General features: G+C 58.3%; 1 protein-coding gene across 3 annotated transcripts; it reads right to left on the bottom strand.

Annotated features, from left to right (window-relative positions):
* Positions 1-205: 205 nt before the first annotated feature.
* TRIOBP (TRIO and F-actin binding protein) lies at positions 206-21,935 on the bottom strand. 3 transcript variants are annotated; one of them, XM_086479756.1, is made up of 21 exons: positions 21,822-21,935; positions 20,372-20,505; positions 19,866-19,977; positions 19,284-19,485; positions 18,503-18,854; positions 18,010-18,142; positions 16,686-17,669; positions 16,319-16,414; positions 10,674-10,730; positions 10,250-10,318; positions 9,696-9,785; positions 8,737-8,846; positions 7,744-8,299; positions 6,988-7,098; positions 4,881-5,028; positions 4,227-4,338; positions 3,607-3,766; positions 3,163-3,276; positions 2,776-2,862; positions 1,716-1,879; positions 206-1,008 (listed from the first exon to the last, which is right to left on the bottom strand). In XM_086479756.1, exons 1-20 carry the CDS (start codon positions 21,933-21,935, stop codon positions 1,718-1,720), a joined length of 3,903 nt encoding a protein of 1,300 aa, XP_086335882.1. In that variant the 3' UTR covers positions 206-1,008; positions 1,716-1,717. The 3 variants fall into 3 exon arrangements, with proteins under 3 accessions (XP_086335882.1, XP_086335874.1, XP_086335890.1); XM_086479748.1 differs by having other exon boundaries at positions 206-1,879; XM_086479764.1 differs by lacking the exons at positions 16,319-16,414; positions 16,686-17,669; positions 18,010-18,142; ... (3 more) ...; positions 20,372-20,505; positions 21,822-21,935 and adding an exon at positions 14,644-14,676 and having other exon boundaries at positions 206-1,879.
* Between the last annotated feature and the right edge of the window lie 1,544 nt (positions 21,936-23,479).

The raw sequence follows: 23,479 nt of genomic DNA, 5'->3' as shown, positions 1-23,479 counted from the left end.
GAGCAGACAGCTGGATAACGGCACTACAGGCCTCCTCTTGCTCTCCGGTCAGAGGCTGGGGGTGCCCCCGCTGCGTTCCCTCCCCAAATCCAGAGCGAGGGAAAAGATGGGTCAGGATGCCCCAAATCACACATGGAAAAATGATCCCCCCACTGCCACACTGGGCTAGGGCCACGTGGCAAGCCTTCCCCTGGAGGAACACACCTTTGTCAGCGAAAGGGGAAGATTTTATTAAGTTAAAAGTTGAAGGGTGCAGCAGAGCAGCAGCAGCTGCCACCTTGGGGAGGGCTGGCTGCGGCGGGTGCAGTAGCAGCCTCACAGCTCCTCTTCCCTGGAAAGGAGAAGCCCCGTGGGCTCTGGGCTCCTGCCAATTCAGGTTCTTGAAAGGAGCCAAAGGACAGTCACGGAGAGAGCTCGGTCATGCGGACTCTTGCCAAGGTCTCCTCTTTCAAAAGTCCCAGGCAAGCACATCCATGGCAGACTGCCCCAGCAGCTCCCTCCTATGGCTTGCATGTCTTCTCCACAGGTCCCTGGGGGTGTCACGGGGTGGGGAGTGTGGTCCTCGTCATACATCCCGGAGGGCCACGGAGACATTTGGAAGAGAGGGGACATGTGCCGAAGGTGGCTGTGTGGCCGGGAACAACCGGGCTGGGGAGGGGGGGAAAACCAGATTCTCTTTTTCAGGTTAGAAATTGCTGGTGATGTAGTAAAAGTTTTTCCCCTCCTCTTCCCCTTCTTCCCAGGGGGAAAAAAAATCCTCTATAAAATATAATTTTCACATATAAAATCCTGAAGAAGGTGCATGTAAGGAGCCAGTCCAAACGACGTGCTTGGATACACAGGCAAAAGGGGTTCATCAAAAAAGCTTTGGGAGGGGAGTGAGGAGTTTGGGGGGTGTGTAGGATTCCTTTCCAAGGTGATAATGGATGGGATTCAGCCTCCCCCTCCCTGCAAGTGAGGAATGGAGCAAATACAAAACAAGAACAGATAAACAAATGAAGAGCAGACCTAGAGAGACAAAACCAGAAATGGCTTAGAAAGACCACTGAGTGTAGAAATGCCGTCCCTTCTGCTCCCCTAGGCGATGGCTGCCTGGTACCTTGCTACAGACCCACTCATCTCAGTGCTCACCAGCAAGCACTGGTGGAGCAGGGTGACCCCAATCCCGACGGCCACAGCATCCAAGCGAGAAGCAGAAGCTCTCGTACAACGGGACGCCCTCATCCCTGTCACCCTGCTTCCCTCCCCAGCCACGGCAGCGCATGGGAGGAGGGCTGGGTCTAGTCAGGGCTGCTTTGATGCAGACCTAAAATTTCCATGCTGTGACAGGGAAACTGCTTCAAAGGCGAACGCAGCAGAAACGTCACCTATGTAGGTAGCACGTAACTGCCCCCATGCTGTCACCCAAGCCACGGGGCAAAGGCCAGCACGTGGCCAGCTCCCACCTCCAGCCTAGTTGAGGAGGGCTGCAGAAACATCAAGAGCAGCATGGTCAGAAGGGGGCTAGGGACCTTGGGAGAATGTCGGGGACAACAGGAGGGGCAGGGGTGCAGGCCGAGAGGATGCAAGAAGCAGAGAAGGAAGAGTTTAAGCCTAAAGTTTCAGCACCGAGTGGAGCAGGAGGAACCAGCAGCTTCCATGCCCCTGTCAAAGCAGGGCAGCCGGTGTCAGCCACCTGCACCCGCAGGTGACGTCATAGCATCCCCGGTGCTCACCGTTACTTGCCGACGCTGTTGCATAGCGACTCCTTCTCCTGCAGAGCCGCCATGGCCAGGCGCAGGTGCTCCTTCAGCTGCTCGATCTCTCGCTCGGAGCGCACCTTAATGTGATTCAGCTCTGCATAGACATCTTGGTATTTCCCTGAGGCAAATCTCTTATCCTGCCAGGGGAGGGAGAGGGGTCAGCACACTTTAGAGCTGATACCAGGGAGGGGGGTGGCAAGCTGAGCCCAGCAGGAGGGCCAGCAGGTGAGGAGCAGAGAGCTAGTGCTGGGTTGGAAGTTCATCCCAATCCAGGCCACGCAGAAACCATGCAGAAGGGCATGGAGGTAGCGCTTCCCAAACCCTGGGCCAGGAAGGAAAGCAGAGTCGCTGGTTCTGCAGCAGCAGGGATCTGCAGCATCAGATTGAGGAGGTGATGTAGGATTTACCATGGCTTATGTGCGCTTGGGCCAGCCGTATGGGAAAAATAAACTCCACCAGAGATGCAAGCCACTGAAAGGGCCAGTCCCAGCCACTTATATGACAAAAAAGCTTAAGTGAGAAAGTTATAGATCCCTGGAGCATCCTTGAATCTTAAAGCCTCCTTCAGGTTCCCCTTTGGCAGTGGTCTTCGAAAATTCCTCTGAAGGAGCACCTGCCAGTGGAGGGAGCAGCACATCTAGCAATGGTGCCCAAGGAAACACGTCCACCCAGTGAGGGGACAACTAGGGGAAGAGAAGGTAGCTGGGTAAGCAGAGTGCCAGGCAGGCTTCATCTGGGCTTCCCACCTGGGAAAGAAAGGCTCCCGGCTGACATGTACACACATCTGGGGAAACCAGCAGCAAAGACTCTGTGACATTTGCCTTGTACAAGGGTAAGCCTATGCCAGCGCGTGCTGTTTGGAGCACGTGGCTGCTATGTGCTCGGGAGCGAGCAGGGATGAGGAGCACAGGTGACAACAGGGTTTGGCCTGAGCATCCCATCAAACCCACCCAAACCCTGCTGACATGCAGCCCTGGTGCTCCCCTCCCTCCCCTCTCCTGCTGCTTTCCCAGCGGCTCCCAGAAACACCGACCTTTTGCATCATCTGCAGCTCCTCCCGGAGGCACTGCACCTCTTTCTTTAGGTACTGGAGCTCGTTCTCCTTCACCCGCAGCAGCACCTGGGCCGGGGAAGCAGAGAGGAACCAGAGGTGACTCAAGAGCCACCGCCTCGGAAAGGCCGGTGGGCCCCAGCGCAAGCACGGTGGTGGAAAAGGAAGGAAGGGCCAGGAGGGCTGGGGCAGGAAACGGCTCGAGCAGCCCGGGAGAGCGGCGGAGGGGAAGCTTGCGTACCTGCTTCCTGCTGCTCCATCCGGCACCCTCCTCCCACCCGCTCCAAGCCAAAACCACCTTGAGGAGGAGACCCCCAGCACGGGGTGGGGATGGACGCAGTGGGGCAGCCCGGGGGGGGACCCCTGTACCTCCAGCTCGCAGGAGCTACGCTCGTTGTTGTGCGGAGAGCGGTCCCCAGAGCCCCGTGATGAAATAAAGCTTCGCAGCTTCCCGATCTCATCCGAGAGGCGAGTCTGCAGCTCCTGCAGGCGAAACCAAAAGACGACAAGAGTAGGCATGGCACAGGCCTCTCTGCTGTCCTGACCCCTCCACCTTTACGCCAGCCCTGCTCCAGCTTAGAGACCTCCGTGTAACCCCTGCCCATAGTCAATGGTGGCACCTACAACCACCAGAAAACACTCATCATATTTAACACCATAGTTAAGACAAGCCCATCTAACTCTCAATTTTTTTTTTTATTTCTGACAATAAAATCCCAAAAGGCAAGAAATATGAACAAATAGGAGGGCTGTGCTGTGTGAGGAAGGAACGCGCTCCGCAGTCTCTGGTAGCAGGAAAAGCCCTTCTCTTGCCTGGTTTTTCCGGAGGAGCTCCTTCCCCTCCTGCTGACAGCGCTGCAGCGTCTGTTCCCGCTCCTCTGCCTTCTGGGTGAGCTCCTCGATTTCCAGACACTTCTGGGAATACTGCTCAGAAAGCACCTGCAGCTCCCGCTTCAGGGAATCCACGTCCAACCTGCCAAAGAGGCGCTGGCTTATTGCTGCCCCACAACCCTCACCAACGCCTGGCCACCGGCGTTGCCGTCCCACCCTGCCACGGGCAGCCTCTGCCCACATCAGTCACTGGCACAAAATAATGTTCCCTGTGGACCCAGGCTCCAGTTCCCACCCTCCCACACACAAGCACATCAAGCCATGCAGGAGAAATAGAGGAGATTTCCGCAAAGAAAACAGAGGGAAGAAGCTATAGGGAAAGCTGAGGTGCTATAGGGAAAATAGCCAAGCAGGGGATAAACCTCCCAGCCCTACAGCTCCAGCAGCCCTGGAAGTCACTGCTGGGCACCCACCACCTCCAGAGAGGGAGCTGAGGAGGCAGCAGGAGGCACAGCTGAGGTCTACGGCCGCAGATGGGCTGTGGTGACACTGGCACAGGGCGGCAGCACTGGGCAAGGGGAGCGAGAGAGGCGGTTTCTTACTGGTGCTGCTTCTGGAGGGCATCTGAGATTGAGCTGCATTGCTGGAAGCTTCGTGTCCTGCCCAGCTCCTTATTCATCTCCTCTCGGTGGGCTTTCTTCAGTGCCTCGATGGCTGTAGAGGGAGCCAAGAGGAGGTGGGGCATCAGACTGTGCCAGATCTGGCACATCTAGGGAAACCATGCCTGGGAACTGGCTGAGCTCTTGCCACTGCAGGCTCCCAGACCCGTCTTTACAGATTCCCCCTCCTTCCCTTCTGCCCTCAGGGCATCCACCACCTTCTCCACACCACAGGATCATCCCGATGCACCAAATGCTGCCAAGAAGACTAACAGTGTGGGAGCTCCCTGCCACCTCTGCCAGCCCTGCCTGCCTACAAGAAGGTGCTGACCGCCCCCTCCCCGCCCCCGCCATCCACAGAGGCAAAATCCCATTTCCCACAGCAACTTTACCACCCTGTCCCCCCACAGTCCAAACAGCCCCTGCAGCACAGGTCCAAGGAGCACCAAGCTCATGCTCCAAGAAGCACCAGCCTCACACCAGCAGGGTCAGCAGTGTGGCTCCAGGTGACCGAGAAAACTGATTTCTGGCAGGGTCATTTGGGAGAGGCAGGAGGGACTCACCTGAGTGGGGGCACGGCTTGGTGTTCGCTCCTACCTGCTGCTGTTGCTGCCGCCTCCTCTGCCAGGAGCCGCTCCTTCTCCTGCCGCAGCCGCTCCAGCTCCCGCTGGTGGTGCCTCTGGAGCTCTTCCATCACTTGCTGGTGGGACGACTCCATCTCAGCCAGGCTGCGCTCGCAGGCCTCCTGCCATGCCGGGGAAAGGAGGGGTGAGGGACTAGGAAGGCAGGAGAAGGGCTCAGGCTGGGACAGGCACCTGGCTGGGCTGATGTTTGCCAGGGTCCAGGGCAATTTTGAGAGAAGTGAGACCACTTCCCAGGAGGGTCTTTTCCTTCTGAAAGTGAGGTGGCACTTTTGGCACTGAACACAGCCATTTGACAGGGCCACACATCTTGCAACCCCCTTGCGCTTTGCAGAGGAAGAAAAGTTCCTCTTGCTCTTCTTAAAACTGAAGCACCAAGACAGGAACGTCCCTCTTGGGCCAAGAGCTGGGAATAAAGTGCTCGACAACCCAGTCTAGACACTCCACCAGGCTGGAGATAAACAGTGGGAAATGGATCTTGGTATCTGCCTTTTAAATGAAGCAGCATTCCCCAGAAACACTGAAAACTGAGCCTCTTCTCCTGAAAAGTGACACCCTACACTGCCCTGCAGCCAGATGAGGCTGCCAAAGAGCCCTCCCCAAAGCCTAACGGGTAATGGATCCTCCTCACACCGCTCCCCCTCCTTTCTGACACCTCTGAGACCAACGGGATGGTTCTTTCAACACTGAGTGCTGTGGTTAACTGGTGTTACAGCAAAGCAAAGTGGTTCCCCTCTTAGAGCTACGCCTCTGCTCTCCCTCCAGATGCTGGCAGCACCACCCTCCACCAAACCATGCCAGAGTGTTATTTTAAAAAGCCAGGACCTCTGAGACATCAGCACAGAGCCAGGAAGCCATCACATCCCCCAACAGCCGCTTGCTGTCCCATTCCCTCCCCTAGTACTAAGGCAAAGACTGATATAAAGGGTGCTGCAACACGGTGTGAGAATGCAAGTCCTTGCTGGCTACTCCTCCCTACTGAGATGAGGGAAGCTGGGAAGCTTCACAGATTGATGAAAGGAGAGGAAAAGGCAAGGGATCAATTTGGTGATCTGTCCACAGACCATCTGCAAACCTCGGCAGAGTGAGAGAAAAGGAGCTCGTTGGGGAAACGCCAAGTTTGTCCTCAGATGTGAAATGCTGGCCTTTTGAGCCAAGTCATTAGGAAGATAAGGTGCCATTCCTCCCCATTCCTTTTGCTTTTTTTGACCATAAAGAGTCTGTGAGCTGTAAATACCAAAGCAAGATGACAGAGCAACTGGTAAGTGGCTGGGCTGGGCACCACGGGACTTGTGGGTTTCTTTATCTGGTCTAGGTAGAGCCAACCCACTGCTTCACCAGCCCCAATTTCCTTCCCCCTATTATCTTTCAACACGTAGGGTACATCCTGAAATCTCCACTGCATGGAGGAACAGCAGCCTTCCCCCAGAAAATCCCTGTGGGATGTGACCCTGCTTGCTTTGTACAAGTCCATGGCGGGGAAAATAAATAAACAAAGAGAAGTGAAAGGCTGAAGCACGAGCAAACTGCTTTGTGGGCTTTCCCATGGGCCGTCCCAGCAAACAAACAGGCTGTGCTGTCAAAGTGACCTTCAGGGCTTGGGCAGCTCCAGCAGGGACAGGAGGTCCCCAGGGCCTGACAGACTGCTTTTAACAAGGGATTTGGGAGCCCCTGTTAAGAAGAACCACACGCAGCAAGCTGCAAACCACTGGGGAACACATGGGTGGCTTGGCATAAAGCTGCTGACCCAATCCCGAGTTGGGGAACAGCTCACCCCCACAGCCCAGGCCAGGCCAGGCCAGGCCAGCATCACACACAAAGCAGGGCACCGATCTTGCACTTCTCCCCTGACTCTCCTTCTCCTCCACGTATACTCTGGTCCCTTTAAGGCCAGGCACACGCACCAGCCCCTATGTAATAAGCATTGATTACAAGTGGGCCCAGCTAGGGTCACCATGGTAACCCAATGATTAGCTCTACCTGCTCAGTAATTAGCAGAGTCTCAGCATTTCCCAGTTTGGGACCAGGAGCGACCTCAGGGACCCACGCTTCACCCTGCTCACCTGTGAGATGTACCCCCGGGGCACATGGCTGTCTCCCTGGGATTTCACTACCTCCCGAAGGCTCTCATTTCGGGCCCGGCAGGACTCCAGCTGTGCCCGCAGTGACTGGACCTGTGCCAGGGAAAGAGATGCTCAGCCAGGGATGGAAAAGTGCTGCGGACCAACCAATGTGCCTCATCCGATCCCTGGACTTAGGGATGGGGACAATGGGGACAACCATGCACAGCCAATGGAGACATCTGCTTCCCACAGGAATGGCAGCCTGGCCAGGGACCAAACTGACAAAGCCAGCCCCAGTCTGGTAAGTGCTTGCAAGGAGGGGAAGAGACATCCCAGCTTTCAGAGGTGGATCCGTGCTGGAGGAAACCACCACTGCATGTATAGCTGGGACAACAGACGAGCCCATGGCTCCTTTCAAAGGCTGGCAGGTAAAGCACTTGCAGACTTGGGAACAGCCAGAGAAGAGGCTGCAGATGTACTCCCAGTAAACAGAGACTCTATGCAAGCAGTGCCACCACAAACCTATTGTGGACCAAAACGTGGCCTGAGGAACCTCTCCAGGTGTGCAAGAGCAGGTCTCCGGCCTCACGTTACCTAGTTGCAAAAGCTCCCGTGCACTTGAAGGGTGGCAAATGGAGCCAGAAAGAATAAGCATCTCCCTGCACCTCTGCCTTGCTCTTCTGCAGAGCCCCCTGCTGCCAGGGACCACATTAAGGGGCCACCAGAATCCCAGTCGCAGAGGAGGGATGCTCTTACCTCCTTTTTCAATGCCTCATTGGTGTCTCCATGGCCCGCCTTGCTCTGGTTCAGCAGTGCTGTCAAGGGCACCCGCCGCGAGTCCTTCAAGGGCAGGCGTTCCAGCTCCAGCCACTTCTTCTCTATCTCCTCATTCAGACGAATCCGCTGGTCCTCCGAAAGCGGGGGAGCGGGGAGGTCCTGCTCCCCCACCTTGCGGGAGGAGTCTCCCCCCGGACCATCGCTGTTTGGGACCCTGCCATCAGGGGTCTCAAACCATTTCCGCCTCTCCTCCGAACGGACGGCCAGATCCCGCTCCAGCTCCTCATGTTTGGGAGTTCGGTCGGAGATCCTCAAGCTCCCTCTCGTCCTCTGCGGGGACCCCTGATTCCCGGGGTCCTGTGGCAAGGGAGATAGCTCCACGTAGTCAAAGGCATGGCGCTGCCCATCTGCCTTCCAGTGACTGCCCTTCGAATTTCCCTCAGAGCCCGAGCCCAGCCGCTGCCGCTCCTCTGTCCGGAGTGAGCCCTTCTGGGGGACACAGTTACGGAAGTTCTCCTTATCGCAGTCAGAGAGCCTGAAACCAGAGGGGCAGCTGGTGAAGGAGAAGCATCGTGTGGGAAAGGATGCCAGTGGAGGCACCGCCAAGTGCCCAAGGCTCAGACTAGCCTTACAAAACCCCACCATGAGCACGGAGCTGGGCCTTGTAGCATCCCATCCTTCAGGGAAAAGGGTTCCTCCGTGGGGCAGGGAGGATTCACCCCAGTTCCAGCCACGCTGGAGGAGAAACTGGGCTAAAGTGACATGGCGAGGCAAAAAGTGGGTGTAAGAGTGGGAGACATCAGGGTCTCAACCCCTGCCACCAGCTGGTGTATCCAGGCCGTGTTCATGAGGACTGGAGGGCAGGGTAGATCTGGGAGTGGCCAGATTTCCAGAGTGGCCTTCCCAGTCCCTGCCTACCAGGGGAGAGGGGCAGCAAGAGGGGGAAGAGAAGTGGCGTGGGGCAGCTCTTACTTGGTGACATCCGGAGCACTGACCGGGCGCACGTTCTTCCTCAGGGCCTCGATCCAGTTGCGTCGGATGCCTGAGGTCATCGCTGACAGGGTGAAGACAGCATCCTTGGTCTGCAACAGGGAGGTGATGGAGGCCCTATCAGAGGTGCAGGCAGCTCCCACTTGCTCCCTGAGAGCCCCTGGCACCCACTCGCATGGGTGGTGGTGGACAGTGTTAGAGAGGCCATCTGCTGCCTCAAGGAATCTTGAGTCCTCTTGGAGGGGTGGCAGTGGAGATACGCTCTTTGTGGTGAAGCCCATTAACACATCCTCCATGAGACCATCTCCAAGCAAAGGCAAAAGAAACTTTGCCAGTACATGAGGCCAAACGTGAGCCAGTGCAATCCAGCTGTTCCGTGCTGGGAGCTGAACACCAGTGCTGGCGTACAGCATGGCAGGCCACAGGGAAATGCAGACCATGAAGTGCCCAGCCCTGCACACCCACAGAAATAACAGTTTTTGTGCTGCCTTAGCAGCCACCTCCTGCTGTTACAGCAAGTAGCCAAGGACAGGATCGTACAGGAGCCAGATCCAGGGTACCGGTTGTTACTCAGAGTATGATCAGCCAGGCTACAGCAAGATCTGCAGCGCTCACCACTCCCTATAGCTCTAGAGAAGCTGTCTTGGCTGACGGGTCAAGTAAACACTCCTGGCGTTTAGCTTGGCTCCTGGGGCGCCTCCAGCACAGCTTTTGGCCAGCTCTGCAAAGCCTCCTCCTCCCCTTTCCTCTGCAGGCAGCCAGCACTCATGTCCCCAAGCACTGCCACCCACGTGTCACCAATCAGCCTTGCCAGGCCACTGTCCCGGCAAAAGGTTTGCACAGCGTTCCTCTTGGCATCTTGGCACGGGGAGGGAGTGTGCATTCTCACCCAGCGGCCCTCAGTGCCGCCGCTCCACGTCCATGCGGTGCTGGACACTCACGTGTATCTGGAAGCCGTAGTTGCGCTGCACTGCAAACTCAGTCACATCTGTGCAGGAGCGGAGGTCGATTTCTCCATCGAGGTCATCAGCCTGCAAGCAGAGCCACCCATTAGGACATCAGTGCAAACCTGGCTTCGAAAAAGCCCCTGTTGCCTGCCGGCACCCTAACCGAAGCGCAAGCCGCCTCTGCTTTCACCCCACAGCTCTCCAGGAGCCACTCACAGATGCCCAGCACAACATGGACTCTTCTAACCCGAGGGGCAGCCAGCAACGTGGATGGAGAGCATCAGAGATGCCCAACCACAGGACCAGCCCTTCTCCTCACCTCCCACCACTAACAGCCCCCCCAGGCTTTGCCATCCTGCCAGCCCGCCTTCAGGCGCCCATCCTCTTCGTCACCCCTTAGCAAAGAGCCGCTCGCCACCTCCAGCGCCTTTCAGGAGGACATGATGGTGCCACTTCTACCATGAGCGTGCTGGTCACACCAGGGCTGTGTTCTTCTCCCCGCTGGCCGGGAAGGAAGAGAGGGCTGGAGGCAGGCTGGCCGTGCTTACCTCCTCTGCGTTTGAGTCCCGGTAATACTTCAGGCTCGAGTCGGTCAGCACGAACCAATGTTTCTTCCACTGCAGGTGGATCGGGTAGGAGGAGGGAAAGGGAAAGACAGGAGGGAAATGGACAGGCAGTTACCAGGGCAAACGTAGGAACAAGGAGGGACACTCTGTGCTGTGACCTCTCGGCCTGCTCTTCTCCCTCCTCCACATCCCTTCCAGCTCCCACTCAAGCCCCTTGGCTGGGAGAGGGGCGCTGGGTGAACCTCTGGGCCTAAACACAGTGCGAGGCACTTCCACCAAAGGCTTCCCGCTGCCTTTCCCACCGGGAGTAACCTCAGCGAGCGAGGGGGAAGGAAATTGGCTGCTCACCAGCGGATCTCTAGCAGCAGGGGCTGGGGGAAGAGGCAGACCCCTGCCTCGGGCTTACCTCTCCCGGCTCATCCAGGATGGACATCCATCCCTTCTTGAAATTAAGGAGATCCGGCTGGAGAGGAAAAGACAAAAACAGACGGTTACTGTCTTGGAGTGACCCACAAAAGGGCTTTTCATGCCAGGGGGTGAAAAGTGAGTCCCCAGTGGCAGAACGGCAGTGGGCATAGCCTGGCATCGCTTTAAGGAAATTCATGGGGGTGTAGGACCCAGGGACGAAGGAGAACTGGATTTAGCTCTCAGCAGCAGGCAGTCATTCCTGTAAGAGGAAGCAGGCGATAGGATGTTTAAAAAAAAAAAAAAAAATCAGAGGAAAATATGCAGCAGAGAGGTTTCCACAAGGTGCCTCAGAGGTATTTATTCAGAGAGGGGGAGGCAGGGACAAGGAGAGTGGGCAGAAGGCAGCGCTCCACTGCCACCGACAGGGCTTGCCTCCGAGACAGAGGCAAAGCTGCAGAGATCCAGACACACCTTGTCCAAACCCTGTCTGTTCGTGCCCCAGAGCTACGTCCCTCTGGTAGCTTCACCACTGATCATTTACTAAAGACACAAGTAGCTCTCCACAAAACAGCCCTCACCGCAAATGTACGGGAGGCAATTCAACAGCTGTGAAAACATGTTGCCTTTAAACGATGTGCCCCAGGGTAGAGATGAAATCAGAGTCACGACCAGCGCTTGATCCTCTCCAGGACTCAATCCTCTCTGAGATGCTGGGGGCTCCTCTCTTACCCAGCTCTTTCTGCTCCCTCTTGCTGCAGAGCCTGCCCCCTGCCCAGCCTCGCCCACAGTTACTGAAGATGAGGACGAACAGTTTCACCTAGATCACCCCGTGCTAGAAAGAAGTTTCCCCCTGCTCCCCGCCTCCTCCTAACCTCATGGCACTGGTGCGGCATCCCAACCAGTTTATCTCCTTCCCAAGACGGAGTGCTGGAGAGCTGACTCAGGGGAACCGCTCTCCCTGGCTTTGCCCTCAGCCAAACAGGCTCGAGCTCGTCCCTCCTCCCAACACTGCTGGCTCCGGAGAAGTTGCACCACCAAATAATTCAGCCCAACACCTCTTCTCCCTGGGAAGCCAGAGTTCCCCTTCTTCTGCAGCCGAACCAGAGGGGACAGTGCCGCAGAGGTGACAGTGCCAGAGCTGGACTTCCCAGTGGTCTGCACCAGACCTCCCAGCCCCAGGGAAGCCACCAGCGGTCCCCATGTGTCACAACCACCACTTGAGACTGAGCTGGCAAGAAGGGGTGGCTTGGCAAGCTGACGGCCACTCCATGCCCCTCGAGTGAGCCCGGTGGCCAGCCATGGCTGCCCCGCGAGCCCAGCTCCCTGGCCGCCCAGCTGGCTGAGCCTTCTCCTGCTTTCATCTCCCCGAGCTGCTGCTCTTGGGTTACACCCAAGGTTACGGGGCAGCAAGAGCCGACTACGTTGCCGGCCCACCCTGGCGCTCTGGCTATTGGTTCAAGCAGGCGTGGGGAAGCCCGCCAAGGGGAGGGTCACCGGCTGCTACAGCTTCAGGCTTGGCCAGAAGCGTCCAACAGCGGCCCCGAGCTGCCCGGCAAGGGAGGGAAACCAGAGCGAAAGGGCATGGGGGGCTCCCACGCCTCCCCTCCTACTGAGGTGACAGGCGCTGCCAGCGGCTGGGGGACAAGGGGGGCACACACATCCCCATCCCTACACACCCAGATGTCCTGCCAGCACCGCTGCTGCCCTGAAAAGGCACCTCAAAAACTGATTCCTTACCCATGGCAGCAGCTCCACCCTTTTTCCCGTTATCCCTTCCAATCCGGTGACTTCAGCTCCGTCTCCAAACTGGGAGCGGCGGGAGGGAAGGAAAGGAGGCGAAACGTCAAAGCGCAACCTCCCCCCCTCCTGGGACGCACGTGCCCTCGGCAGAACAGAGCTGGGCAGACTCCATGGAGGCAGAAAAACAATATAGGGAGAGAGGGAGCGAAAGGACTCCTGGCTGGGGATGTTGTACGGATCAGCTCGGTCTTGTCTTATTGAGGATTTACAATCCCAAAGCATTAGGTGGCAAAACAATGAACATTAATGGGATGTATACCACTAGGAAAACCAGCACAAAGTCCTGCCAGAACCGTTACCCCCCACACAGTGCTGGGGCCAGAAAATTCCTCCAGAGGGCTTATCCCAAGTGGGCGAATTGCACAGAGCTCCTCTTTTCCCTGCTGGCCCTCTTTTCCCTGCCACCCCCAGACACGGACCCAAAGCTCTGGAATTGGTTTTGAACTATCTGGTCATAGCGAGGCCAGCACCATAGGACAAGGCATCAGTTGATGTACAAAGTGCTTAAATGCACTTTTCTCCCCCTCCCAACAACTAAATCCAGCTTCCTCATCCGCATAAAGAGCTCGGGATACTGGCAGAGAAGAGAGCAAGGTTCAAACTGAACCCCCCATCCAGAGGAAACGGCTCGGCAGTGGAAGAAGGAAACGTCCAGGAAAGCCGAACTGCTGGGAGAGATCCGGGTGCCGGAGATGCAAGGATGCAGCAGGATGTACCCCCGGCAAAATGCACAGCCCTGCAGTGCAGCTCGGGGCTGCGGATGGCGAGGCTTTGGCTCGGGAGGCAGCAGCAGCAACAATTCTGCCTGCTTGGATCCATACCAACCAGAGTTGTATGTTCAGCCCGGCAGCTGCCCAGGCAGAGGTGGCGGAGGGGGTCGCAAGCAGCCGGGGACATAGGTGACGTCTGGAAGGCCTGACTTACAACAGCAGGTTAAGGAGAGGCAGCTGCCTGCTTTGGCTGAAGAAGGGCTACAGGGGAGGTGATAACAGCCTGCAAGTATCTGAAGAATGTAAACACCAAAGAAGGAAAGGGGACAGGGTGGGAGCGAAAGAATGGCTCCTGGGTGGTACAGAGGCGCTGGGGTGGAGAGGCGGAGGAGAAGAGCCTGTGGCAAACTGAGAAAGCTGGGTGTCCGAGGGGATGGACAGGACGGTCAGGTGTGCTCCTTCCATCACCAGCCTCTGCCACTGCCGTGCCTCCCACTCTCCGCGCTCCCAAAAGCTCCTCAGGACTGCAGGGCCTGGAGCGCTGCTTCCTCTCACCTTCGAGAGGTGGTGCGAGGAGGTCTTGGCCTCTCAGAAAGCACAATGTCTCCTCTCCTCCAAAAAGGGAACCCGCTCCACAAGGCGTGGGCCCCAGGCCAAAACACAAAGCAAAACTGCTCCAGCTCAGTTTGGTGGAAGAAAAACCGCTCCCAGGCTGGAGCACACATGCAGCTCCGGAATCTTTACGTGCCGCAACAGCAAGCGAGGCGACAGGCTCTCCCTTTCCCACCGCCCTCGTGTGAAGCGCTGGCGGGCACAGCCCGGCCTGTCACCTCCATTACCCCACTCTGCTCAACACCCTTCCCTCTCGGGGCCGGCAGACGTCCGCACCGAGGGAGGTTTGCCCCAGGGGTGGGACGTTCCCTGCCCTGAAACCGCATCTGGTTCCCACAGGGAGCAGGAGCTCCCCACGCCCGGGGTACGGGGGGGGGGGGGGAGATGTGGATTTCACATCCGACCACGGCCATCGGTGCGGTGAGCTCGGCAGGGCTCAGCCCGGTCCACGCTTACCCGCAGCGTTACCGAGGGCTGTCTAGGCGGGCTGGCGCCCGCTGCTAACGGAGCGACTCTACCGAGCGGCCACGGGGAGCCCTGGAGGGGAGCCCGGCGGCGATGGGGAAGGGAAGCACCGGGCCTCAGCCACAGATATCAGGGGAGGGGACTGGGGGAGAGGTGGGGGGGGGGGGGGGGGGGGGGGCAGAGGTGCCCGGGGCGAGTAGGCAGCGGAGGGACCCCAGGGAGGCGGCGGCTGACAGCTGAGGGGGGGGCCCCCGCCCCTTCCCAGCCCCGCGGGGGTCCCGCTGGGCACCCCCAAGGGCCCGGCTGAGGAGAGCGGCCGGGTTGAGGGGACACTCACCCACCACCCCCAAACCCTGAACCCGCGGGCCGGTCCCGACTCACCGTCATGGCGGGGGCGCCGCGGCCGGCGGTGGGGCCGGGGCCGGGGTCGCGGCGGGGCCGGGCGCTGGCAGCCAGGGCGGCGGGGGCGGCTTCAGCGGCCGGGCGGCTTCCGCGGCCCCACCATGCCCGCTCCGCCGCCCGCCCCGCGCTCCCCGCTCGCCTTCCCACCCCGCCCCCCCTTCTTTTTTTTTTTTTTTTTTTTTAAAAAAAAAAAAAAAAAAAAAAAGAAAGAAAAGGAGGAAAAAAAAAAAAACCCAACCCAAAAAACTTTTCTTTCCTCCCCCCAAACTTCCTGGGAGGGCCCGGGCAGACCAATGGCAGCCAGCCGCCGCCGCCCCGGCCGCCCGCAGCCAATGGAGCCGCCGGGGCGGGCGAGGCCACCGGGCCGCACGGAAAGGGAAGGGGGGGGGCGAGCCCGGGCGAGGGGCGGCCCGGGGCGGTGCGGGGGCTGGGGCTGAGCCGCGTCCCCCTCCCTCCCCGCTGGCCCGGGCAAAGTTGAAGCCCAAGGAGGGACGGGTTGAGCCGCTGCTGCCCCGGGAAGGGACCGCCGGGAGCCCAGCCCTTACCCAGGCAGGGTTTTCTTTTCTTTTTTTTTTTTTTTTCAGGCAGCGATATATTTTTTCGGGCAGGGATTTTAAACAGTCCCGTCGTGTGTGGTGCACACAGCGGGGTCCTCACCTTCGCTTCTGAAGCTGCTCGCTTTTATGCCCTGCTCCCCTAAATGAACCCCTAAAGCGGTGTTTTGCAATCTTGGCAGAGGTGGTAGCAAGTCCAGGGGGGGCCTCCACTGCCCCCGGAAAGCCAGCTGGCATTGGGAAGGGGGATTGCAAGAGAGGGTCCCAAAGGGAAAGGGGCAGGGGGCTGTGCATCACGAAACGCCAGGCTCCCCTGTGAAATTACACCGAGGCAATGCTTCTTGCCCCAAGGTAAAGCAAAGGTGCCTGGCCCACAGCTCAGTGCTGAAGAAATTCGGAATAAGTGGAGGGAACTAGCCCCAGTTGTGCAGGGGGAGGTCAGGGCTTTGGGCTCCTCTCTGGCCCAGGGCAGGGAAGTGAGCAAAGGGATGACACCCGTTTTGAATTTCAAAGGCCTTTGGCAGCCTTCTGCCCGGCTGCAGTTTGTCCCTTGTATGAAGCACAAAGCCAGGCCCTAGCAGGGGACAACCTGGCCAAGACGACTGACACACATAGAGGGGACAGAGGCAGGGACTTGGGCACAGCTGCCAGCTATGTGGGCTCCCGGGGTACTTTCTGCAGCCCTCCAAAGCCGCTTTCGTGCCATTTTTGGTGCCCCAGGAATGCAAACACAATTGACTGTATCTTCTTTCACCCCACTAAAGCCTACTTCATCCTCGTAAAATCCTCAGTGCCATCACAGCACTGGGCGATAATAAAGGGAAGGAAAGCAGCTGTGCTGAGATTTTAGTCCCATGTCTACTCTCACCCCTCGCTGGCTTTTAAAAAAAATACTCTGTGCCCCAGTTTCTCCACCTGAGAAGTGAGCAAAGGACGAAGGGAAGGGGGGTGTTAGTGAGCGTGGTGCCCAGGAGGTCACGGGAAGGCAGCACTACGCTGAGCCTGCTCAGATCAAGTGCTGGAGACCCAGATGCTACCCACAGTGACTGCCAGGAAAGGGCAGCTGCCCTTCCTCACTGTTCCCAGCACCCGGCCCTTACCTTGTTGCGCTTCTCACTGGCATTCGAGTGTGGCTGCAGGCTTCCCAAGGAGCTGGTGCTGCTTTGTGGCAGGAAGGCACCTCCACCCAGCTGGGGCTGCAGGGGGAAAAAGCAGGAGCTGAAGCCACGGGGGTTTAGTCCTCACCTCAGTTTCCCGGATTTGAGCATCTGCCTCCCAGCACAGGCCAGGTGGGAAGCATCCTCCCTCCTCCCAGTGCCAGGCAGGCAGCACAGCTCCCATGGAGAAACAGAGGATCAAGTGGAGCTGGAGTGTGCAGAATTGCAACCCAGGGCACCCACTCACTCTGTGCTTGCCAGTTTTATACCTGGCAGGGTCCCCATCACCTCTGGCTCCTGCCCTACTCACATGGTAAATGAGAAGCCTCTTGTTTGCCCCATTGCTTTCCAACGGCTTCTCTGGGTTGTTTGTGTCTCGGGTGCGCTCAGGATCCTTCCAGTCATCCTCCAGCCGTTGTGCTGGACTCTCAGGCCTTTTCCAGCTGTCATCTGGCCGTAGTCCTACATCCAGACATCTAGCAGGGCTTTTCCAGTCCCTTTCCAGCTGGCGCATCAAGTCCGTGTGGCACACAGGCTTCTCCCGGTGCTTCCAGTCCTTTTCCCACACCTGTGCTCGGTGGGCATCCCCCCGACCCCTCCAGTCCTGCTCCACTGGTCGTGTTGGGCTCGCAGGGCACAGCGGCTTGCCTCGGCCTTTCCAGTCACTGCTGGTGCCCTTCCCAGGGTGAGAGGGTGGCAGCTTTTCCCGAAGGCTCTGCCAGCCACATTCGGATGGCTTCCCAGGCCTCCCGAGGTGCAGCGGCTCCCCTAGCTTCACCCGTTGCCTCTCTGCCTCCCGCACTGGGCTAGGAGGGGAGATCTCCTTTTGGCTTCTCCACATGCTCTCCGTACGTCTCCCGGGACTGAGGGACCGTGGTGGTGGCCCTGCCCGGCTCAGCCCGCTGTTATTTGAGCCCTTCCCAAGGCCCACTGGGCGCAAGGAGTCCCCTCGGCTCTTCCTCTCTGGGGCTTGCCCTGTAACCCCAGCCTGCCAGGTGGCTCGGCCTGTCTCTGAGTTCGACGGGCGGCTGGGCTCCCCTCGGCTTCTCCAGCTTTTCTCTGAGCGCCAGGGAGGGCTTGTGGGCTCCCCTGCCCTCCTCTCTGACTGGCGAGCTGGGCTTGCAGAGCATGGGCTCCGGCTGCCTCTCTCTAGCAGCCATCCGGGGCTGGCAGGGCGCGGGGGGTCCCCCTGTTTCCTGCTGGCTTTCTCAGGGTGCCGAACTGGGCTGGGGGAACGCAGGGGCTCCTTGGGGTCTCTGCTGCACTGCTTGAGGTGCCAGGAGAGCCGCTGACCCTAGAGACATGGAGGAGAGAGAGCAGAGAGTCCTCTTAAAAGAAATAAATGCTGGTGAGTAGGAACAAGATGGGATTAGGGCTGGGAGATGTTTTGGTTAGTTCCCCAGGCAGCAATTGCATCCCCGTGCATGGAGCCAGCCTGTACAGAAGAGAAGCCTTTTGCACCCAAAGGGACCCAGCCCCAGTCCACGGCATGGGGAGGGCTGGGAATAGAGGGAAGGGGGAGCAGGGGGATGGAATTGAGAAACACATGGCAGAAAACAGAGGAAAAAGTGGCAGGGAAAAGCAACCCAGCCTGGGGAGTTGGGATGGGGTCCCACTGCGCAGTCAAGCCTCACCTCCCTGGGCAGGCCGGGGGTGGACTGCCCCCGAACTGGGTGCCCTTTGCTGGGTGGTACTGGGGTCTTGCCATTGAGCCGGTCCACACGGCCCTCCTCCAGGGCCTGGAAGGCCTCCAGGGTCTCCGATTTCCTGCAGGCACATACAGTTTGTCCAGCTGCCACCAGGCTTCGCTTGGAGGGAAAGCCCCTGTGGATCCTGCTCCACCTAAGCCCGACTCTGCAGACCTCTGCCTGCCCCAGACACTGTGTGCCATAGCATCCCCCTGTCCTCATTGCTTCAACCACCCCAGCTTTCCTGTCCTGCTGCCTCACCCACGCCTTCTTCACACTATTCCTTAAGCTTCCCCCCATCTTTCACATCCCACCCACCTGCCCAGAATACTTCACTGGTCCCCATTTAAGTCCCCTGCCAACGACACTGGAGCCAATCTCGCAGTACAGGGGGGCAATTCCCCACCTCTGACCACTGTGGAGACCTGTTGCTTCTCACCTGCGTTTGCAGCCAAATATCCTTTCCACCTCCACCCGGCCAGGGCTGAGCGTGCGGGAGCCGCAGCGGTCGACAGCATCCCGTTGGCCAAAACGCTTGGGCTTGGGCAGGTCTGCCAGCACTGTGTACTCCTGCCTCTCCAGCCCGTGATGCCCCTCCGTGCTCCCGCTGCCGGGGTGCCTGTGGGGCTCCCGAACCCAGGAGCCAGCGAGGTGCTTGCCACCGCCCAACGGGTTGCTGCGGCCTGGCGAGGAGCCGGTGGCAGCGCGTGGCAGGGTGGATGCCCAGGGAGGGTCGGTTTTCTGGTGCTTTGGCCAGCTCTCCTCGGGCTTCTGGCTGGCAGGATGGTGCTCTGGGACGGGGAGAAGGCCGTTACTGGGGGAGGCACGAGCAACACGGGATGCCACCACGTCCACGGCAAAGCAGGTCTTCGGAGGAGAGCTAGAAATGGTCCAGGAGGGCAGAAATAAAACCCAGACTCCCTCCAGGTGGGGTGGGAGCACTGGAACACAGCACTGTGAGCCAAGGGCACTCCAAACCATGCAGACAGAGAACACCCGGGAGATGCACAGTTCATGGTCAGCACACACAGAGATGCAATCTCATGGACTCTGGGCCTCATCCTTTCGCATGGTGCCCACAGAGGTCTTAAAAGCTTCCTGGGACCAGAACTGGGTAAAGAGATGCTAAATCTGAATAGAGATCTGCCATGAACTTCAGAGACCCCCGGGTAGAAAGCAAATCAGAACTAGGATCTCACATGGGAGCAAACGAAGTGTACCTGCTTTCAGCGGGCAGATTTCTTTCCTAAAGTCCTGGGCCTCGGTTCTCACCCAGGATCCAGAGGGAACGGGCTGAGCCCATCTGGGTCTGTCTGCCTGCAGGGCTCGTGGCCGCACCTCCTCCTTGTGGCCCATGTAGCTCATCATGTCCCGTTTGCCCGATCCCAAAGTGTTGTCCCACAACCAGGTCATTTCCCCCTCCTGGGAGACAAGATAGGGCAGATCTCTGCAATGGGGACCAGTAGCTTTTGTGGGCTAGAAGGAGGTAAGAGCTTATGGAAAGTTACAGCCCATTCAGCCCAAAGCTACCAGTAAAAAGCAACCAGGAGAGGAGCTGGGTGATCATAAGATGACCCCAGCCCAACATCAATGGGCATGGCAATAAACCCCACAGGAAAGTCCGCATGTGGGAATCCAAGAGCAAATCTCGTGCTCTTTATGTGGAGACCCTCCTTTGTGGGGACTAAGGGTCTCAGCTGATCCCCTCTTGCATCTCAGGACCTTCTTTATGAGGCCAGCAGAAGGGCCAAGGGGGCTGGGAAGACCAAAATAACCCAAACCATGAGAGATCCCCATCTCACCCTGGCAAGTGTGGAGTTGGCTTCGGCACAGGTGCGGGGGTCGGTGCCAGTTTCTCCGTGCTCACCCTCAGCTCCGGGGCTGAGTGGGGGATATCCCCTGCTCTCGTGCCAGCTGTGGGGCAGGGAGAGAGGACAGCTGGTGATCAGCACAGCCCCCAGAGCTCAGGAGTGGGTGGCAGCGCCGGCAGCACAAGCCAGACCGTCTCTCTTTCCACTGGATGGGCAGAGGCTGGCAGAGCCCATCCTGGGACCACCAGCCTTATTCTAGAGGCAGTGAGGAAGAAGGAAACTTTTGATGGCCCCCTGACCTCTCCTGGGACAGCCAAGAGGAACCCAGCTAGAAAGGATGGTGTGGGAGTTGCTCAGCCCTTTTCCCCAAGCACCAGCGTGCAGAGCACCAGGGAGAAGGCATCTGATTTCCCCCTGCTTAGCTTCCTGCTCCCCCTCCTCCGTTCTTCCCACCGAGGGGGCTCGTTGGAGCAGCATGGCTCCCGGCTGGTACTCACCGCTCTGTCCCCTCCGCTGGGCCCACGCACAGGTATACCTCGCACTGTGGGGCTAGAATACGGAGGGCGTCCCAGGGCCCACCTGGGTCTGTGTCGCTGCTGGCATTGCACCCTGTGACCTCCACAACATGCTCCTGCGAGGAAGAAGGGGGTGCAACGGTGCTGTCAGCGTGTTGAGGATGATGAGGAAGGCTGCCCTTCAGAAATGCCTGCTTCTTCTACCTCCTCCAAGAGCAGCCTGGCCTCTGGGGCTCTTAATGCCTCTCTCAGCCCACCGTTGAGATTTTTCTCTCACTTCAGGAGGCCAGAGAGGCCCATCACGCTCCTATTTGATGCTGAATGCTGTAGGCATCCCAGAGACAGTGCGTGTGGATGAGGGCTTGGGGGAACCGCACCCCCACGTCGGCCTTGATGCTGCTGGCAGCCGCTCTTCCTCGCCACCCGGCTAGCCCAGGGAGAAGAGACAGAGTCAAGAGGGAAGGAGATTTCTGCAGAGGAGGCTGTAGACCCAGCCCCTGCCTCTCTCTGTCAGGGCTTGCAGGCGTCTCAGCATCCTCCCCAGCCCTGTTACCCGCGGGGCTTATGAGCAGCAGTGGGGGAGGCTCTGGGGAGCTGGCTGTTCGCGCCGCCTTCCCTCCAGCGTCTCGCCCGCACTGGGATTCGCTCGGAGGTGACAGCTCTGAGCAGATCGCGGGAGAAGGGCTGAGGTAACCTTAGAGGGCCCAGGGCCAGGGGGAGAGAGGGAGAGGGTGAGAAAGAGAGAGGGAGGCTCATTACTATTTAATCATCCCAGGCCAGTGACTCCTGGAGGATGACGAACAACATGAAACCCTCTGTGAATATGAAACCGGCCGTTGCCTGGTCGGAGGCAGCCAAGCGGCTTTTGTGTCCGGCCCTGTGCCGAAGGACTGTGTTGGATTGAGGTATCCAGAGACCAAAGCCCTGTGAGATTCATTCCGCTCCTGCCTTCCCCTTCAGGAATAGCTTGCTGCAGCTGCCCCAGGGCCCTAAGCTGACAGCTGGAGGCCACAGGGACATCCACCAGGACCATATTTTAGGTGAGGCAGGCTGTAAATGTCAGCAGGCATCAAGCAGAGATTAATCCAGGGTGGGGCCCTGCTGTGCCAGTCCCCCCTTTCCTCCTTGTAGCATTGCATCTGTGACACCCCTGCTTTCCCTTCCAGGATCTATCAAGCCCCTCATACTCAGTGTCCAGCCCTTCCCTGCTGAGGTGGCTCCCAGCTCTGGCCTCTGCACAGTTAAATGATGGATTTCCACGCCTGGGAAGACTCTCTCCTCATGCAGCTTTCCCTCAAAGATATCTAGAAAGCCCGACTGAGCCTTTGTCTTAAGGATTTCCATCTCTACAAAGGCACAGGGAGTCCCAACATGGAACAAAGGGGCCCTTAATGAAGTATCCATAGCCTCCAGGTGGGATGGAGGAGCTCACCTGGATAATGTGCTGGTGAGCCCCTGCGGCTCGGAAACAGTGCTGGCACAGACTCTTTGCAAATATGTTGGCTTCAAAGTTCATGCAGGGCACGTCATCTACTGAACCAGACATCGTCCATAGGAGGGACAAAGATCTTTGGCTGATGGGCTGCTGGCAGGGGGCAGCCAGGAGAAAAAGGAGGAAGGAACAGCAGCAGAAGACCAGAGCTTAGGGTCCCCCAGCCTCAGGCTCCTGTGGAAGCAGGAATGTTATTCCCAGACTGAAGTTTGCTGCCCTCGAAGGGCATCCAGGTGCAAAGTGATCAGTATGATCCATATAATTATAGATAATAAAAGCGTATGCTCCAGCGGGAACGTCTTTTAGAAGAGGGCCCTGCACTGCACCCTCAAATGACTGCTGACATCCCCCACTTTGGCAGTCCCTGCAAACTGATGGAATGATGCTCACATCCTGCTATTTTGTTTGATGGAAGTTTTCTTCCTTCAAGCTGTCTTAAAAGGCACAAAAAGGAAACCTTTCTTCTTGATATGTTGCTCATAAAGGGGTAGCTATAAGCAGCTCAGGAAATTTGGAAACCCATTGAGACTCTTCCTAAATTTGTTGATCCCACTAAAATTACTGAGGCCTGTAAGGATAGCCGATTGCAAAACCATGAAGGGCAACAAGCATTGCTAGCACAACAGCTGGCGTCTACACTTCTGTCCTGGCTTTTCACAAGCATCCTGCCCACCATCACGTCCTCTGTCCCACAGAGTTTGAGAACAAGTCCTTGGACTTGAGGATGTGATCTGTGCTGGGAGGGCTCCGCTTAACTTGTCTGGAGGAGACACCAACAGAAGGACAGGAGATCAGCGTGGGATGAGCCCAGCATCCCTCATGTGAATGTGCCACTGCTCCCCTAAACATGGACACTTGAGTCAGAGCAGCTGATCAAGGCTATGGCAGCTCCCCAAAACAACCAGGGCCAACTGTCATAAGCCAAACCCAAGCCATAAATTTTGTTTGTCAGCGCACTCATTTGCGCTGCAAATTGCAAGTTGCACTAAGGCCAACCTTGCAGCCTCCCTCCTCGCACTAGGGCATATTTCTTGACTGGTTCACACAAAACGTCAGACAGGCACTCACCTGCCAGGGATGCAGCACGAAACACCCCACCATCGCTGCCCACCCCTGCCCGTGGAGCTGGCTGCAGCCCACGGCGCCCCACTGCCTGATGGGCAAATCATTGCTCCCCGCATCCCTTGGGGCCTACTGCCAGGATAATGCTGTGATCCCCAGGGCCTCTGGCACACACGCACGCGTGCAGCCAGCCGTTCCTCAGCGCTCCCAGTGCCTCCCAGTGCCCCCAGTACCTCAGCTTCCCTACGGCTCCCAGCACCTCGCCGCCCGCCGAGCTCCCCGGTCAGTGATGCTCGCCGTGGGGACGGCGGGGCGCGAGGCCCCGCCCCTCCCCCTCTCATTGGCTGCCACCCAGCAGTGATTTGAATATCGCCCTCTGAGTGGCTGGCGGAGGCGCGGGGTTATGGCGCCCACGGGTGCGGGCACCCACGTGTCGGTGGCAGCGGGCGGACGATCGACCCGACCCGACCAGACCCGGCCGGGCCGCGCTCGGCGGCCCCGGGGCTGGGGGGAGGCTGGGCCTGGGGAGGGGGCGC

The sequence above is a fragment of the Leptosomus discolor genome, chromosome 1, assembly GCF_034619465.1.
Source record: "Leptosomus discolor isolate bLepDis1 chromosome 1, bLepDis1.hap2, whole genome shotgun sequence".
Taxonomy (NCBI): Eukaryota; Metazoa; Chordata; class Aves; order Leptosomiformes; family Leptosomidae; genus Leptosomus; species Leptosomus discolor.
The sequence above is the reverse complement of the archived record's forward strand: the minus strand, read 5'-3'. Positions and strand labels throughout refer to the sequence as shown.